The sequence below is a fragment of the Panthera tigris genome, chromosome C1 (genome assembly GCF_018350195.1).
Source record: "Panthera tigris isolate Pti1 chromosome C1, P.tigris_Pti1_mat1.1, whole genome shotgun sequence".
NCBI lineage: Eukaryota > Metazoa > Chordata > Mammalia > Carnivora > Felidae > Panthera > Panthera tigris.
Window position 1 is genome coordinate 187,162,837 of NC_056667.1, and position 19,163 is coordinate 187,181,999.

The window sequence follows — 19,163 nt, forward strand, 5'->3', positions numbered from 1 at the left end:
CCTGGAGCCCGTTTCAGATTCTGTGTCTCCCTCTCTCTGCCCCTCCCCTGTTCATGCTCTGTCTCTCTCTGTCTCAAAAATAAATAAACGTTAAAAAAAAAAAAATTAAAAAAAAAATTTTTTTTAGTATTATTGACAGAGAGAGAGAGAGAGAGAGAGACAGAGCATGAGTGGGGGAGGGCAGAGAGAGAGGGAGACACAGAATCTGAAACAGGCTCTAGGCTCTGAGCTGTCAGCACAGAGCCCGACGTGGGGCTCAAACTCACTGACAGCAAGATCATGACCTGAGCCGAAGTCGGACGCTCAACCGACTGAGCCACCCAGGCACCCCTGGTTCTTTAGTTTTAAAGCTTATTTGTAGTTCTTTATATTCTGCATATTCTTTGTTATATGTGTTGTAAAATACTGTTTTTTAAACTTTTTTACCTTTATGGTGTCTTTTAAATTAAAAAATTTTAATTTTTAATTCATGTCAGCTTTATCAACAGTTTTATTTATGACTGGTGTTTTTTATTTTAAATTTGAAAAGTTTTCTGTGCTCTGCTATACTCTACATGGAACTGGATATTTGACTTAAAGTCATAAACTTTATAGTTTTCACATCCACTTATTTTTATTCTTTTGCTATGTAACAAATTACCCAAAACCTGATGGCTGAAAACAACAAACATTTATCTCATTGTTCCTCTGGGTCAGGAATCCAAGAGCTGCTTAGCAAGGTAGTTCTGCCTCAGGTTCTGTCACAAGACTGCTTGCTATTAAGGTGTTGGTTGGAGCTGCAGTCGTCTCACCACTTGGCTGGGGCAGAATGTGCTTTCAAGCTCGCTCATGTGGCTTATTCCTTGCCACATGGGTGTCTCCACAGAGCTGCCTCACCACAGACAGCTGATTTTGCCCAGAGAGAGCAATCCAAGCAAGAGCAAAAGAGTACCCAGGATGGAAGTCACAGTCTTTTTATAACCTAGTATCAAAAATAGCATCTTGTCACTTCTGCCATGTTCATTAGAAGTAAGTTAATAAGTCTAGCCCATGCTCAAGGGGAGGGAATTACACAAGGACATGAGTACTAGGAAAATAGGGATCATTGGGGGCCATATTATAGGCTGGTTATTACATTATTGTAGTCCCCCCTTATCCGCAGTTTCACTTTCCAAGGTTTCAGTTGCCTGTTCTCAACCTCAGTCTGGAAGCAGATGATCCTCCTGACGTTTTGTCAGAAGGTCAGTAGTAGCCTAATGCTACATCACAATGCCTACGTCATTCACCTCACTGCATCTCATCACATAGGCATTTTATCATCTCACATCATCACAAGAAGAAGAAGGGTGAGTACAGTACGATAAATTATTTTGAGAGAGAAACCCCATTCATATAACTTTTATGACAGTATATTGTTATAATTGTTCTATTTTATTATTGTAATCTCTTACTGTGCCTTGGGTTATTAATTAAACTTTATCATAGGCATATATGTATAGGAAAAAGCATAGTTTATATAGGGTTTAGTACTGTCCATCATTTCAGGCATTCACTGTGGGTCTTGGAACATATCCCCCGCAGATAAGGGGGGACTACTGTATTCTAATAGTACAAATAGAAATAAGGAAATAAATAGTTATAAAATGAAATAAAACTTTAAATGACAATATTTACTAACAAATGTACCTTTTACTAATTTCTACTTATAAGGTGGCAAATTTTATTATTAAAAATTATATGTATGTAAATATCAGTTAACATTCAGTAAATGTGGTATTATCAAATTTCTTTACCATAATGTACATTTGGTAAATATTACAATAAACTCTTAAATTTGTATGTTTATACATCTTAGTAAGACTTACTGATGTTTTCTTTCCTTAAAGTTGCATAATCGAAAGTGTAAATTTTGATATTGCCACCACTAAGTTATTTTTATTCTAGTGTCCAGAACAGATGGATACTTCAATTAATATCAATAGTTGGTTTTGGCCTACAGGGAGTAGAGCTGTGGTAATGGAGTGTCAGTATGGGCCAAGGAGAAAAGGTTTCCAGTTAAAAAAAATCAGTGAACAGGAAAGCAGGTCTTGTCAGCTCTACAAAGCCACTTGTCCAGCCCGGTAAGCTTTATTTTTTTTTATTTCCTTTTTTTAAATATTTAATTTTTAATAGCTAATAGACACATTTCTATTAAGTTTAAACAGTGCCAAAAAGTACACAGTGAAGCCTAAGTTTCCTTTTATCTTTAACCCTATGTCCCTTTTTAAGGCAACAACTCTTAACAGTTTCTTGTGTAACCCTCCAAAGATATTCTGTGTATATGCATACATATGTATGCTCCTTTACACTCAAAAATGTTGAAATCTCAGTAAAACTTATAATATTTTCTTTCCTTAAAGTTAGGTAGTTGTGTACATTCTTTCCTGCTGTGAATTCACATTGCTTTATTTCCATTCTGAATACCTATTATGGTTATTTACTGCACAACTATTTTGCCTCATACTAGTGTGGATGCAATGACATATACTACTCTATGCTTTGTTTTTGTTATTTCATTCCCAGTGTGTCTCAAAGCTGCCTCCATATTTGTACATAAAAACGAACTGATTCCTTCCTTTTATTTATTTATTTTAATTTTTTTTTAATGTTTATTTATTTATTTATTTAATTTTTTTTTTTAACGTTTATTTATTTTTGAGACAGAGAGAGACAGAGCATGAACAGGGGAGGGGCAGAGAGAGAGGGAGACACAGAATCAGAAGCAGGCTCCAGGCTCTGAGCCATCAGCCCAGAGCCCGACGCGGGGCTCGAACTCACGGACCGCGAGATCGTGACCTGAGTTGAAGTCGGACGCTCAACTGACTGAGCCACCCAGGCACCCCATTGTTTATTTATTTTTGAGACACAGAGAGACAGAGCATGAACGGGGGAGGGTCAGAGAGAGAGGGAGACACAGAATCGGAAGCAGGCTCCAGGCTCTGAGCTGTCAGCACAGAGCCCGACGTGGGGCTTGAACTCATGGACCGTGAGATCATGACCTAAGCCGAAGTCGGACACTTAACCGACGAGCCACCCAGGCACCCCATTATTTATTTATTTTAAAAATTGAAATACAACTGACAGATACCATTATGTTAGTTTCATGATTCTTTCAGTAGCCATACAATATTACATTTATGGATGAATTGTCATTTACAAAATTAGTCCTCTGATGATGGACATGTAAGCTCTGAAAAGTATTCTTTATTATTGTATATAAAACTGCAGTATAACATTATGCCTGTTTGTATACTTGTGCAAGAATACCAGTAGAATAAATTTCTTGAAATGAAATTGCTAGAGCAAAGGTTATATTCTTTTAAATGTTGACAGGTATTGTAAAGAAAGTTGTTCTTTAGAGAAATTTTATGAATTACATTCATACCAGCAATGTACAAAATCAACACAGTACGTTTTAAATAGAATAGGACTACAGACTGGCCATTGCTCTGGGTGAGAGTGAAAAATTTGAAGCAATAAAAGGTTTTTATTATGTTCTTTTCTAATATTTCTTTTTCAGACATTGAAATTTTTAAATTATCAAATAAATAAAATTTAAAAAGATAACATATAAAGGCAGGGTTTAGTTGACCTTTGGAACATTTTATTTCATTATCACATGTCATACACAAACCTCTGCATTCTCAAGAAATTTTTAAAGCCAGTTCAGAAGACTTTTCATATTTAATCTGATAATGTTAACTTTAGGCAATATTTAAACCTGACTGTGAAACAAAACTTTCAACTGCTTTTAAATATAAGCAATATAAAATCTCAGGTATAACTTAAGGGAAAATCTCTGTGTATAAAGAAATAATTTTATTCTCTGTCATTCTACAAGTACTTTTTCGGTATCTACTCCATGCTCAGCAATACATTGGGAAGGAAGGAGACTGAAAGAGTCTTAAGATTTCGCTTACTCTTGGGAAACTTAAAATATTGTTGAGGTACCTCAGGAAACAGAAAACTGTGGGAGGGGCACACGGGTGGCTCAGGTGGTTAAGTGTCCGACTTCGGCTCAGGTCACTATTTCATGAGTTGGAGCCCCACATCGGGCTCTATGCTAACAGCTCAGAGCCTAGAGCCAGCTTCATATTGTGTCTCCCTCTCTCTCTGCCCCTCCCCCACTCACACTCTGTCCCTCTCTCTCAAAATTAAATAAACATTAAAACAAAACAAAAAAACTATTGGAGAACATAATAGTATAGTATATAGTACCAAATGTGTCAATTAGCTAACTCATCAGAGAAGAAATATATCCATGCAAACTCATTAGCAGGAAAAGTACAAATTAACCTGGATGCTGAAGTTTAGATTGAATTTGGGTAGGTAGGTAGAGAATTAGAGAGAAGATAATTGTTTGTAGACCAGGAGCATTCTATAAATAAAGATATGGTGTGATTGTATTTTTGGTATCAGAGAAGGAACATTGAAATGATAAACTTCACAGAAAAAGCAATTTTATGTTTGAAGTACTTGAAAGATTAGGTGAATAAGGTAGAGTCATATGGAATGCCTTGAATGCTGCCAAGACATATGTACTTGATTAAAGAGCAGATAAATTCTTCAACAGAGAACTACAAATGTGAGCAATTATTGTAGCATTGATATATCAAGTAGGTTTAAGGAACAAGGCCCAGAGGCCCAGAAGGAAGCTATTAAAATAATCCAGGCATGAGTTTTTGTTTTATTTTTATGCTTAAGATCTATTTATTTTTTTTTTTTTAATTTTTTTTTTCAACGTTTTTTATTTATTTTTGGGACAGAGAGAGACAGAGCATGAACGGGGGAGGGTCAGAGAGAGAGGGAGACACAGAACCGGAAACAGGCTCCAGGCTCTGAGCCATCAGCCCAGAGCCTGACGCGGGGCTCGAACTCACGGAGCGCGAGATCGTGACCTGGCTGAAGTCGGACGCTTAACCGACTGCGCCACCCAGGCGCCCCTTAAGATCTATTTATTATTTATTTTTACAAGTAGCAAAGTCCCTCCATTTTTTCTAGCTTAATATACATGGATATAAAAAGCTACTGATTTTACCCTGCCTCCCACCCTGACAGAATGGGGTAAGAGGAGGTTGTGAGCTCAGAGCAGCCTCTTGATGCCAAGGTAGTTCCTTTTTACCTCAGACTTGAACTCTGGTGCTCTAATCAGTTATCCTTTTGCTGATTTCTTTTCAGTTTAAGAAAATCTGTGAGTTTGTGAGCATTCTCCCCAGTATTCGGGTCTACAAAGTCCTTGGGAAGTTGGTTACTCAGATAGGGACTGGGTTGAACTGTTACTTCACTATTTGTGCAGCTGAAAGCTGGAGAATCCTGCTCCAGGGCATCTCTTTCACTAAAATCACCTTTTAAGTTTCTCCCAGATATCAGCTCTTCCCAAGTAAACAGCAGTGAATCAGTTAACTTCACCAAATGGATTAAAATCAATCAGCTACACCTTCCCACTGCTGTTTCTAGATACATCCAACGCGAAGTCTTCATTTAAGAATTTATACTGTGTTTCTTGGAAAACTCTTGTATGCACCTGCAAATCTTTTCCTTTTGTTTAGAAATATGATCATAGTATTGTGTATAGTCCCTTTGAAAAATACCAGTAAGCTTGTTTTCCTTAACAAAACATCAGAACTCAGCCCCAGAAATTAATTCACACCATTGTTGAAGAACAAGTTCATATTCTGTACGAGGATCTGGAGAATCATCAGTGCAATGAATAAATGGTTGAGTGAAGTCAAGAATGATGAAATCAGAACTCTTGAACAATGGAAAGTTGTCACTGAATGTTTTACATTTCAGAGAACTGTTCATTGCTATCCAGTTTGCATCCCTTGGAGCACTCCAGTTAAGCCTAGGAAATACACTGCCTCCACCCCCACCCCCACCCCCACCCCAACCCTTAACCCTGGGGAATCCATAGCTTCATGGACTTTAGTGGTAAACTTGGGAAATCCTGGTGCCATAAGCATAGCCATGTTCTCATCATCCGACCACTACATTTCTTCTGCCTCATCATCACTGGCTGAGAATGTGTTGGCAGATCTTCTCTTCCTGAAACCACCAGAGTTCCATCATGGAGTAAATAATCCTTCACATTCTGAGGAAGTGGAAGAAGACACACTTGATGGTAAGGCTTCAGAACAGTGGATACCACATGGAGAAATGCCCCGTATTCATCCTCCAGCTGCTGCTGCCGCCACCACCCCCACCTCTCCCAGCACCCTCCTGGAACTCCCAGGCAGGAGTTTTTTATGGCTTTCAGAAGAATTGAGAAGAGGGAAATCCAGAAACAAAATTACTATCCATAAATATTCAGATACTTTTACTGACATCATGAGTATTGTTCATTTGCTAAGTATTATGCACTGAAATATGGCTTATTTTTCAACATAATCTTCTGAATGCTTTTTAATTTAATTTTTTAAAAGTTTAATACTTAAACCTTTGCTTGATAAGTTAGATTTTCTTAAGATTATAATATAATGAAACAAATTCTTCTTTTTTTTATAAAAAGGATTTACATTAAAAAGGTACAGAAGTTTCCTGAATATAGAGTTCCTACAGACCCAAAAATTGACAAGAAAATAATCCGAATGGAGCAGGAAAAAGCCTTTAACATGCTAAAGAAGAATTTGGTAGATGCTGGTGGTGTTCTTAGGTATGACATTTATATCATTTTTTTAATTTTTACAAATTAGCTCCATTTACAAGATTTTTTTGCTGTAAGAGAAACTATAATTATGTTTTCTAATTATTTCATTAAGAAAAGGTTTTTATAAGGGACATTTCTCACTAGTGATTTCCTAGGTATTAAAGCAGTTTGTTGCTGTATAAGCCATTGAGTTTATCAACCAAATGTTTGGATAATGCTGACCAAAGAATTGCATATACCATATGGAAGTTTTCCCCCAAAATGACAAATACAGGTTTAATAACACATATCATTATGTATTTCACACTTTGTTTCTGACACTTCATTGGAACCGAACTTGCAGTCACCTGTATGTATTTTTTTTTTCCCATCTTTGATTATCTATGACAGCCAGAAATTAATTCTAAGCCCTACATATAATTCCATTTTGTACTTATTGGGCTTCAGGTTTTATATAAGAAGAAATATTAGCCTTCCTTCTTTCCTTCATATTCAGTCTAGGTGAAGAATTTACAGTAATGCAATGGGATTAAATATACGGAATATAGTTTTTGTGTGAACTTTAGAAAAACTTTCAGATGTATAGAAAATGAGTAGTCAATAATTAGATCATCCAGGTTAGAGAACATTGCATATAATTTTTAAGTAGGCTCCATTTCATGCAATATCAATCATTGCAAGCACTTTGTACAAAAGTATCAATTAAAACAGTATCCTACCAGATCATTTCATTTTCCTAGCATCTGTTTTTTGGGCACTGCACTGCTGTATGGAAGATCTGTATTCATCTTCTAGTTAATTCTCTTGCTCATTGGGGCAATTGGAGATGGGGTGCTGTTAGAGGCAGTTTATTGAGTTCCTGTCAGAGAAGATTCTCCCACATAACTCAATAAGCACTGAATTATAGCCACTCTTTGTTTAGACAGATTATAGGTGGAACACAGAAGTTATAATTTGGGGACAAAATTGGAAAATGGGAAAATACACAATTTAAAAGATGATGACTTTAGGGGTGCCTGGCTGCTCTGTCAGTTGAGTGTCTGACTTTGGCTCAGTTTATGATCTCACAGTTTGTGGGTTTGAGTCCACATGGGGCTCTCTGCTGTTAGCAAAGAACTCACTTTGGATCCTCTGTCCCCCTCTGTCTTTGCCCCTCCCTCACTTGTTCTCTTTTTCTCAAAATAAATACACACACTTTAAATGCACAAATAAATAAAAGATGATGACTTTAAAAGTCTTGTTATTTTGAGGTAAAATTTACTTAACATGAAAATTTTTTTATCATGTTTCAGAGCTGGCTTTTTTTTTTTTAATTTATTTTTTAAATTTACATCCAAGTTAGTTAGCATATAGTGCAACAATGATTTCAGGAGTAGATTCCTTAATGTCCCTTACCCATTTAGCCCATCCCCACTCCTACAACCGCTCCAGTAACCCTCTGTTCTCCATATTTAAGAGTCTCTTACATTTTGTCCCCCTCCCTGTTTTTATATTATTTTTGCTTCCCTTCCCTTAGTTCATCTGTTTTGTATCTTAAAGTCCTCATATGAGTGAAGTCATATATTTGTCTTTCTCTAATTTCGCTTAGCATAATGCCCTCCAGTTCCATCCAGTAGTTGCAAATGGCAAGATTTCATTCTTTTTGATTGCTGAGTAATACTCCATTGTATATATATATACCACATCTTCTTTATCCATCCATGGACATTTGGTCTCTTTCCATACTTTGGCTACTGATAGCGCTGCTATAAACATTGGGGTGCATGTGTCCCTTCGAAACAGCATACTGGTATCCCTTGGATAAATACCTAGTAGTGAAATTGCTGGGTTATAGGGTAGTTCTATTTTTAATTTTTTGAGGAAACTCCATACTGTTTTCTAGACTGGCCGCACCAGTTTGCATTCCCACCAGCAGTGCAAAACAGATCCTCTTCTTCCACATCCTCACCAACATCTGTTGTTGCCTGAGCGGTTAATGTTAGCCATTGTGGTTTTGAGTTGTATTTCCCTGATGATGAGTGATGTTGAGCATTTTTTCATGTGTTGGTTGGCTATCTGATGTCTTCTTTGGAGAAGTGTCTATCCATGTCTTTTGCCCATTTCTTGACTGGATTGTTTTTTGGGTGTTGAATTTGATAGGTTCTTTATAGATTTTGGATACTAACCCTTTATCTGGTATGTCGTTTGCAAATATCTTCTCCCATTCCGTCAGTTGCCTTTTAGTTTTGTTGTTTCCTTTGCTGTGCAGAAGCTTTTTATCTTGATGAGGTCCCAGCAGTTCATTTTTGCTTTTGTTTCCCTTGCCTTCGGAGACATGTCAAGTAAGATGTTGCTGTAGCTGAGGTCAAAGAAGTTGCTGCCTCTTTTCTCCTTTAACGTTTTGATGATTTCCTGTCTAACATTTAGGTCTTTCATCCATTTTGAATTTATTTTTGTGTATGGTGTATGAAAGTTGTCCAGTTTCATTCTTCTACATGTCGCTGTCCAGTTTTTCCAGCACCACTTGCTAAAGAGACTATCTTTATTCCATTGGATATTCTTTCCTGCTTTGTCAAAGATTAGTTGGCCATACGTTTGTGGGTCTATTTCTGGGTTCTCTATTCTGTTCCATTGATCTGAGTGTCTGTTTTTGTGCCAGTACCATACTGTCTTGATGATTACAGCTTTGTAATACAGCTTGAATTCTGGAACATGAAATTTAAAATACGATTTTCATATATATTTAACTCCTATACCCCTCCTTAACTTTAGGGCCAGAGTAAAAGTCTATAAAGGTTCATAAAGGTTTTTATTTAATTGAGTATAGAACCAACTTAGAACAAGCAGAGGACATTTTAAGATTTATTTATTAGTTTTAAATTGCTAATTATATTCATTTAATATATAATCTTTTCTTAAAAGGTTATTCTTTTTCTTGATGAGGTTTAACATAAGTAACTATGATTCGTGCCTTTGTTTAATAGCATAATTTTAAATATTTCCACTTCTCAGATGGTATGTACAGTTACCTACAAAGCAAGCTCATCAGTATCACGAGTTAGAAACTTCCTGCCTTGCTTTGTCACCTTCCCCTTTTCCTGTGCCTTCTCTTGAAGAAGAGGAAACTGCAATTAGGGATGAAAATTGCGCATTACCCTCACGTCTACATCCTCAAGTAGCACATAAGATTCAAGAATTAGTGTCACAAGGAATAGAACAAGTGTATGCAGTAAGGAAACAGCTAAGGTATGGTAAAAACAAATTGTTCTTTTACATTTTTCATTTTTGTTTGTTGGTTTAAATAATACACTTACCAGGGTGCCTGGGTGGCTCAGTTCGTTAAGTGTCCAACTCTTGATTTCAGCTCAGGTCATGATCTCACAGTCGTGGGATTGAGCCCTGCATTGGTCTCTGCATTGAGTGTGGAGCCTGCTTAGGATTCTCTCTCCCTCTCTCTCTCTCTCTGTCCCTCTCCCACATGCATGCATGCATGCTTTCTCTCTCTCTCAAAATAAATAAACATTAAAAAAGTAAAAAAATAATAACACTTTTATTATCATAGACATTTTCCAGGATGTATGCTATCAGAGTAGATAAAGATTATAATTTATTAATTTATTAAAATAATCTTATTATGAACTGATCATTTTGTAGCAGATCTTTGGCAAGCCATGAGTAATGATTCAAATTACTCATTTAAAATATTCCATAATCAGATTTAACAAATTGGACTATTTCTGAATGATATATAAATTGAATTATGTAATAAATACCTTTAAAAAGAACCTTTGTAGAACCAAAGATTTTAAAACCTAGGCCAAGATACTTATTTAAGCTATTTGAAATGCAATTAAATTGTATTACAACAAAAGAACATGGATAGTTCTTTTTTTTTTTTTACTAGAAAGCTTTTTATTAACGGAAGTTATAAAGCAATATTCATTTAAGTACATAGATCTTTGTATGATGAAATTATATGTAGCACTCTGGTCCAATGTTATTGATACTCAAGATACAATAATTATTATGTGGCGCTTACTATGTATGTAACAGATATTGTATGCACTTTATATGCACGATCTCATTTATTCCTGCAACTCTATAAAGTTGATATATTTACCTCCATTCTTCACATGAGAAAATGGACACTATGAGTGGTTAAATAATTGGCTTAAGAGGTAGAGGCAGAACTGAAATCTAGATCTAATTCTACAGCCTGTGCTCTTTACCATGATTTCTGATATTTATTCCTGGCCTTATTCCTACTAGTTATAGTGTAGTTATAACTAGTTACAGTAGTCTGATCTGAACAACACAGTGAGTATTTCCTAGGATTATTTCTTAATTAATATATGATTTTTCCTATTTAACAACTTTATTAGACATTTATATTCATTTTCATTGGGGCATTGTTAGAATAGACCCCAAATTTGGTAAAACCATACATTATTTACTAAACTTGAATCTTAAGAACAGAGGTATAATACAGCTCTGCAGTATGGTCTATAGAATGTAATGCACGAAGCATATAAATACTGCACTTTATCATTTCTTTTTTTTTCCATTTTATTTATTTTTTTAATTTACATCCAAGTTAGTTAGCATATAGTGCAATAATGATTTCAGGAGTAAATTTCTTAATGCCCCTTACCCATTTAGCCCATCCCCCCCTCCCACAACCCCTCCAGTAACCCTCTGTTTGTTCTCCATATTTAAGAGTCTCTTATGTTTTGTCCCCCTCTCTGTTTTTATATTATTTTTGCTTCCTTTCCTTTGTGTTCATCTGTTTTGTATCTTAATGGACTTTATCATTTCTTTTATGTATTTGTATACATTTATATGTCAGTGATGTCTTCTATTTCTATACTGTCTTTTATCTACTTATAAAATTGGAGCAGATCACATTTTATATAGTAAGTGATGCCTTTTGGCAACAGTGTAAGGTGATGTAGGCCCAAGCTTTCTTACTTACTGGCTAGATGTATAGCTTTGGCAAATTATTTAATGTCAGCAGCCCTCAGTTCCCTCATCTGTAAAGTGAGAATGATAATTGCACTTTCTTCACAGGATTATAGTAAGCATTAATGGAGATCCTTGATGTCAAATGTTTAGTACACTGCTTGACATCATTAACATTCAAAACATATTATGCCTAAACTGAAAATAGTGATTCTTTTAAAAATTCATAAAAATGTCAAAAAGCTCACTCTAAGATACGTAGGTGTTTAATGAAAATACTACATTTTTTTAATCCATATGATTTCTTTGATTTAATGTATGAAAAAATTTAAACTGGAAAAATAATAAATTCTAAAGCTATAAACCATGCTTTACAGAAGTTTATGCTAAAAAAGAACTTTTTCTCATTTTATCTGAAGTATATTGCTAGATTATTTATGTTTTTATTTTGTTTTATGCTCTCCACAGAAAATTTGTGGAAAGAGAACTATTTAAACCTGATGAGGTGCCTGAAAGACATAACTTATCCTTTTTTCCAACTGTAAATGATATTAAAAATCACATCCATGAGGTACAGAAAGCCTTGAGAAATGGAGATAATGTGTATAACTCAGATATTATTCCAGCAACGGTATGATTACAACTGTAATTCTTTGTTTTATTATAGAATCTTTCTCTATTTCTTTGGCCTTATAGTGGTAGTTGTTAATAGGCCATATAAATGATTGTGATGAAAGAAAAAAAAAGTCTCTTAAAATGTAAACACTGTGAACCCTCAGATGATGATTTGACTGAAATTTGTATATTACTGTCACAAGAAGAAATATCAGTGAATAGCCATCTCTGACTATAATAACAATAGTAATCTTCATTTAAAAATCAACATTATTTTATCTCTGTATAAAGTGTATCTTATTCATCTAACAGATATTTATTGAGTATATACTGTGTATATCTCCCTCTCTTTTTAAATAGGTTGACAACTTTCAGTACAATAGTTCAGACTTGAATACACAGCATTTTTGTATCTACAAAGGGATGATATTGGTTTTGTATGCCATCTACGGATATCAGTTTTACATCAACTGTGATGCTTTAATTACCCCTGAATATTGGTCATTTCTATGAAAATTTTGCTTACTCTGAAGGGAATAATATAATTACTCAAAAACTAATTATAGTACAGACAGTAATTATGGCATTAAAATCCTAGTAGCAATACCTTTTGCTCTCCATGTTTTTACTATCCAAATTATGTCTTCTTAACTGAATAGATTCAGATTTTAAGCTAGTCCTACTATTCTTTTCCATCCAAAACTCTCTTGATTATTCACTGTCCAAAGTTCAGGAAGTAAAATGGATTTGTTTAGTGATGATCTTTGCCATCTCTGCTTGCTATCCAAATTTTTGCTATCTGAACTTGGGAAGCTTATGTATTTGGATGGTGAAGTATACTTGTGCTTTAAGAATATAAACAAGTGAAGAGAGTAATCACTGAATAAAACACAATTGTACTGTCATTGAATAAAATATGACAGTTGTATTGATGTTTTAAAATATTTTGCAATATAAATTCTTTATTGTTTTTACTGAAATAAATGTTTCCATTTCAGCTTCAGTGGACTACAGATAATGGGCATATTCTCAGAGAGACTGTGACAGTTACATTTGCAGAAGGTATGTTATCCTGAGTATCTTTAAAATATAAAATCAGTGTCAAAACTGGAAGATACTTATTTTTTTCAATTTTTAAAAAATATGTATTTTGAGAGAGAGAGAGAGGGAGGGACAGAGGGAGGGAGCAGGAGAGCAGGAGAGCATGAGAGGGGGAGGGGCAGACAGAAGGAAAGAAAGTATCCGAAGCAGGCTCTGCACTGTCAGCACAGAGCCAGACATGGGGCTTGAACCCACAAACTATGAGATCATGACCTAAGACAAAATCAAGAGTCAGACATTTAACTGACTAAGCCACCCAGGTGCCCCAAAACTGGAAGACATTTAAGGTATTATCTCATCTAATCAAATTTTATGGATGAGGAAACCATGGCCAAAAGAGACAAGAGCAACTATGTTAGGTTTTGTCAAAATAATTCCAGCTGCTTAAACTTCTTCATGTGTATTATTCAGCCATAAAAAAGGATGAGCTGTTGCCTTCTGTGACAACATGGATGGACCTAGAGGGTATTATGCTAAGTAAAATAAATCAGACTGAGAAGGACAAATACCATATGATTTCCCTCATATGTGGGATCTAAAACCAAAACAACTGAATAAACAAAAAGCAGAATCAGACTTCAAATACGGAGAACAAACTGATAGTTGCCAGAAGGAAGGGATGGTAAGGTAATGGGCAAAATGGGTGAGGAGGAGTGGGAGATACAGGCTTCTAGTTATGGAATAAATAAGTCATGGGAATAAAAGGCACAGCATAGGGAATATAGTCAATAATGTTGTAATAGTGTTGTATGATAGCTACACTTGTGAGCATAACATAACATATAAAGAAGTTGAATCACTGTGTTATACACCTGGAACTAATGTAACATCATGTGTCAACTATACCAAAACAAATTGAAAATAAAAAATAAAGGATGCCTGGCTGGCTTAGTTGGAAGAGCATGTGACTCTTGATCACGGGGTTGTGAGTTTGAGCCCCACATTGGGTGTAGAGATTAAAAAATATGTATATAAATAAACTTTAAAAAATAAAAAATTTTATTCTTTATGATTAAAATTTTGAGGCTGACTACTAGTACAGTTTACTCTAAAGTTAGGCTAATTCCAGTAGTAATAACCCTAAGGTACCTTGATCAGGAAGCTATTGTCCATTTTGTATGGTTTGTTTTTTCTCATATGTGTACTCTTATACTCTCTTACTCGTCCAGATTTATTTCACCTTTTTTTTCCCCTTTCTTCTGAAAACATGTTTTCTCCACTTCTATATGGCAAACTTCTCTCACCAATGAAATCAATCTCTTTGGCTTTAAGTGTTCTCTTAACTTCACCCCTGTATAAAGTTAGACATTCACTCTTTGTACTTACCTCTGCATTTAACATGGTATCCTTTTGTTTATAGGTCTGTATCTTTCGTTATGATTTGAACTTCTCAGGGGCAAAGATTGTATTTTATTCAAGTTAACATACCTAGTTCCTAGCATAATGCCTGCTACAAAGTTAATATCTACATAAATGCTTTAGAATAAATTAATGAATAGCTATATACAGTACAATTTTTTCTTTATTCTTTGATTGATTAACCTTTAAGAGAGCCTGTGCATAGAGAATAACGTTCAAATTCCTTAACATTATTCATTTGTTCTGCACATATTTTACTCACTGTGATAAATGTTGGACATAAAAAAGAACAAGTTTCTTGCTCCATTGAATTTCAAGTTTAGCAAGAGAAAAAGACACTATAAACAAATATATTCTAACTACCGTTATAAATAGTGCCATGAGAGAGTTGTGCAAAATTTTGTGGGAATAGTGATAAAGACATATAACTTAATCTGGAGAGTAGGGAAGTGACACTTGAGAAAGTGGCTTTTAAACTAAGGACTGGGGGTGCCTGGGTGGCTCAGTCGGTTAAGCGTCCGACTTCAGCTCGGGTCACTATCTCGCGGTCCGTGAGTTCGAGCCCTGCGTCGGGCTCTGGGCTGATGGCTCAGAGCCTGGAGCCTGCTTCCGATTCTGTGCCTCCCTCTCTCTCTGCCCTTCTCCCGTTCATGCCCTGTCTCTCTCTGTCTCAAAAATAAATAAAACGTTAAAAAAAAAAATTTAAACTAAGGACTGAAGAATGGTTAGGAATCTGCCAATCAAAGAAATAGCTTTCAAAGCTTAGCAACAGAGAGCTTGGTCATGTTCAAGGAACTTAAAAAGCTGGTATGGTTCTAAGAGTAGAAAATGCTTGGGGATAAAAATGGGTATGCAAAATGGGCTTAGGAGGCCCCTTCAAGCTGTCCAAATGAAAAGTGATAGTGGTTTGGTGCACAGTTGGTGGCATTTATACTATAATTGGACAGATTTTAAAAGTTTTTTAAAAAGTAGAATTCAAAGGTTTGATTGTTGATAGAATAGGTGTGAGAGGAAAAAGAATGGGAATGATCTGGGATGACTCGTGAGTTTCTTCCAAGAGCAACTGACTGATAGTAACATTTACTGAGTTAGGCAACACTGGCATAAGAATAGGATTTGGTGGTGGCAGGGGAAGAGAAAAGAAGCTCATAAGATCAGGTTTGAAAACCTTGGGTATCAGAGCCATTTCAATGGAGTGGATTAGGAAGAAGCCATCTTGGGATGGTTGAAAAGTGAATGGGTGATGAATGAAGAAGTAGAGACAGTGTGCTGTGAAGGGAATATGGAGTTGAGGGAAGGGATTTTCAGATAAGAAATATCTGAAGAGATGGATGAAGATGAAGGTACTTGATAGCTTTGGTGATGGGAAGCTGAGGAAATTTCTATCTGATAGTTTCTTTTCTCTTTAAGTAAAAGTGCTAAGAATGAAAAATCTCAGGAAGTGTGGCCAAGATTGGACATTTGAAATCCTTTATAACATAGAGTGAGAAGAACACTGTAAGGTTGTCAGTATAGCTGAAGGTCCTGTTGAAGTTGATGATCATGAATTGGTATTAGTAGTAGTAGCAAGTTTCTTTTTCAGTGGCATTCAACTTCGCACATATAGGCACTGGAAGCCATTTTCATTCAATGTTAGGATTTTATCAGGGGTTATAACAAAGTACAGAGAGGCAAAGGAGTTTAGGGTATTTGCAAGGAGTGACTGAAATTATAAACTTAAGACTCTACTAAGCTAAATGGAGAGAGAATTTTATTAAGGAAGAGGTTGATCTGAAGAAAACTGAGAAATCAATGGACTGGACGGTCACATGAGGTTGAACAACAATTGTAGTGAAGTACTTGAGCAAAATCTTTGGAAAAATAAGAGGCTGTGATCAAAGAATGGGATATTTGAATTAGAGATTTTTAGATGTAGAATAGATGAGGTTATGACAGTAGTAGTAGCAACAGAGTGAAGTAGAATGACAATTAGAAATGAAGAAGCCAAAAAGTGAAATAAATCAGAGAAAGAAAAATACCATGTGATTTCATTTGTATGTGGAATCTGAAACCAAAACAAATAAGCAAATGAAAAGCAGAAACAGACACATATATACAGAGAACAAACTGATGGTTGCCAGGGGGTCGGGTGGTACAGGGATGGGCATAGTGGGTGAAGGGGATACAGGCTTCCAGTTCTGGAATAAACAAGTCATGCGGATAAAATGGAATATAGTCATTGGTACTGTAATGGCATTGTATGGTGCCAGATGGTAGCTACACTTGGGGTGAGCATAGCACAACATATAAACTTATTCAGTCACTATATTTTACACCTGAAACTAATGTAACAATGTGTGTCAACTATACTTCAGTTTAAAAAAGAGGGAATGAAGAAGCCAAGAAATGTGAGAGTGTTGTTTAATCCTCTTAGCAGTCCTTTGAAGAAGATTTTTATTTTGCAAATGAAGAAACTGAAGTTAGAAACCGAGTTAAGTAGCATGTTGAAAGTTACAGAGAAAAGCTAGTGCTTAAATCCATCCTTGTCTGACATTAGGGCCATTTTTTAAAATTACTTAGTGTGAAAACAGTAAACAGTTGCTGATAATTGGTTTTTGATTGAGATGAATTTATTTGGGTTTAGTACATAAAAATTACATGAGAGGAACTACATTCCCTAAGGACAATTACTTTAGCCATTGAAGTATTAAGAAAACAGAGATTTGTACTCCTCATTTATTCCAAAATGAGTTATTGAAAGAAATTTAGTACTGTTATTATTGAGGACCCACTTTATGTCAGGCATTATCCAGGCACTAGGGCTACCGAAGATGAATTAAGTTTGGTCTTTGTAATTGAGACTCAATAGGTTTCACACATCTAGAGAAGTTTAGGTGTAGTTCAGCATCATAGCACGGAAAATGGTCTAGATTAGAGTTACAGAATCTTTCAAGGAAAGAAAAATACTGTTTCCTATGTTTCTGGAAATAGTGGACAAAATAATTTCTTTTTTTTTTAGTGGAAAAAATAACTTTTTAAAAAATATTTATTTATTTTTGAGAGAGAGAGCATGAGTGGAGGAGGGGCAGAGAGAGAGGGAGACACAGAATCCAAAGCAGGCTCCAGGCTCTCAGCTGTCAGCACAGAGCCTGACGCAGGGCTGGAACTCACGGACCGTGAGATCATGACCTGAGCCGAAGTCGGACGCCTAACCGACTGAGCCACCCAGGTGCCCCAGAGTGGAAAAAATAACTTCTTAAAGTCATTTCCAAACCTTTGACTTTATTTCCTATTCCAATTGTGATAGTAAGTGTTGTAATAAAATGTAGCATGCTAGAAGCTATAAATGTTATTTTATTTTGACGGCTTATTTTTTTATATAACTTAGGAAATTCACCAGGAGAATCAATTAGCACCAAAGTGGAAACAAATCAGACAAGGGGTTCTTTGTCTCCAGAGCCAGCCCACTTGCTCTCTTCACTTTCCTCATTTCAGCCAAAAGTATTCACTCAACTGCAGGTAGGTAGCCAGTGAAATAAACAAATTTGAAGCCTTTCCCTTTCTTCCTCAATCTCTCCTCTTCTAGGTATTTTATAGAATTGTTATAGAATCGTAATAATGATCAAAGATGTTTTTATTATTAATTTCCTGACTTTTTTGTATCTTGATATAAGATAATTTAAACAATACATTTTGAAAAAGTTGGAGTTGACCATGCATGCAATAAAATTTAGTTTACTACTATTCCTTTGATTCTTGTTTCTGTCCTCAATATTTGTTAGTAGCTGTGCCATTATATTTTATTCTAATTGTGTGTGAAAAGAATAATATATCCTATGAAAAAATTATACTTAGTAAATTTAAACATTGATGTAACTCTTTTCGGTTTAAAAGGGTTTGCAGTTGCAACCAAGATTCACTTCTCCTGATGGATCACCGACTCTGATATCAGTAAATAACCACCCTTCCTCCAGTCCTTCAAGACTTCTGGACTCATTAGAAAGTACTGTAATGAATAATAATTCTCTACTGCTTGGTCAAAGTCATAGCCTTCAAACAGATACATGCCTGACCCCAAACAATAGCATTATTACCTCTACCATGGGTAACCTTCCAGGACCAGATCAAAATCTAGCTGCAATGGACCAGCTGGTGCAAGTTGGAGATGTTGAGGATACAGAGAATATGGAAGGAAGTGTTCATCGGATTCTGTTGGGAAATGTGCAGACCATCCCAATACAAATTATAGATAACCACCCAGCTATTAGTAAGTTAAAAGCAACTTGTGATTTTGTTTTTTTTAACCTTCATGGACTATCAGTGCTATTGTTTTTAATTTAATTTTGAGTTAGTTAACAGTGTAGTATTGGTTTCAGAAGTAGAATCCAATAATTCCTCACTTCCATATAACACCCAGTGCTCATCCCAGTAAGTACCCTCCTTAATGCCCATCATGCATTTAGCCTATACCCCCCCACCTACCTCCCCTCCAGCAACACTCAGTTTG

General features: G+C 35.7%; 1 protein-coding gene and 1 pseudogene across 24 annotated transcripts in view; one reads left to right on the top strand and one right to left on the bottom strand.

Moving 5' to 3' along the window:
* Positions 1–19,163, top strand: part of CARF (calcium responsive transcription factor) — a 101,640-nt gene that overhangs the window by 33,629 nt on the left and 48,848 nt on the right. For all 24 annotated transcript variants that reach the window (XM_042995093.1, XM_042995100.1, XM_042995114.1 and 21 more), the window contains 7 exons: positions 1,979–2,099; positions 6,527–6,670; positions 9,656–9,889; positions 12,071–12,233; positions 13,216–13,279; positions 18,045–18,175; positions 18,551–18,923. In XM_042995093.1, the coding sequence (XP_042851027.1) occupies positions 1,979–2,099; positions 6,527–6,670; positions 9,656–9,889; positions 12,071–12,233; positions 13,216–13,279; positions 18,045–18,175; positions 18,551–18,923 (1,230 nt within the window). The remainder of the gene's footprint in view (positions 1–1,978; positions 2,100–6,526; positions 6,671–9,655; positions 9,890–12,070; positions 12,234–13,215; positions 13,280–18,044; positions 18,176–18,550; positions 18,924–19,163) is intronic.
* Positions 5,158–6,189, bottom strand: LOC102968595 (annotated as a pseudogene).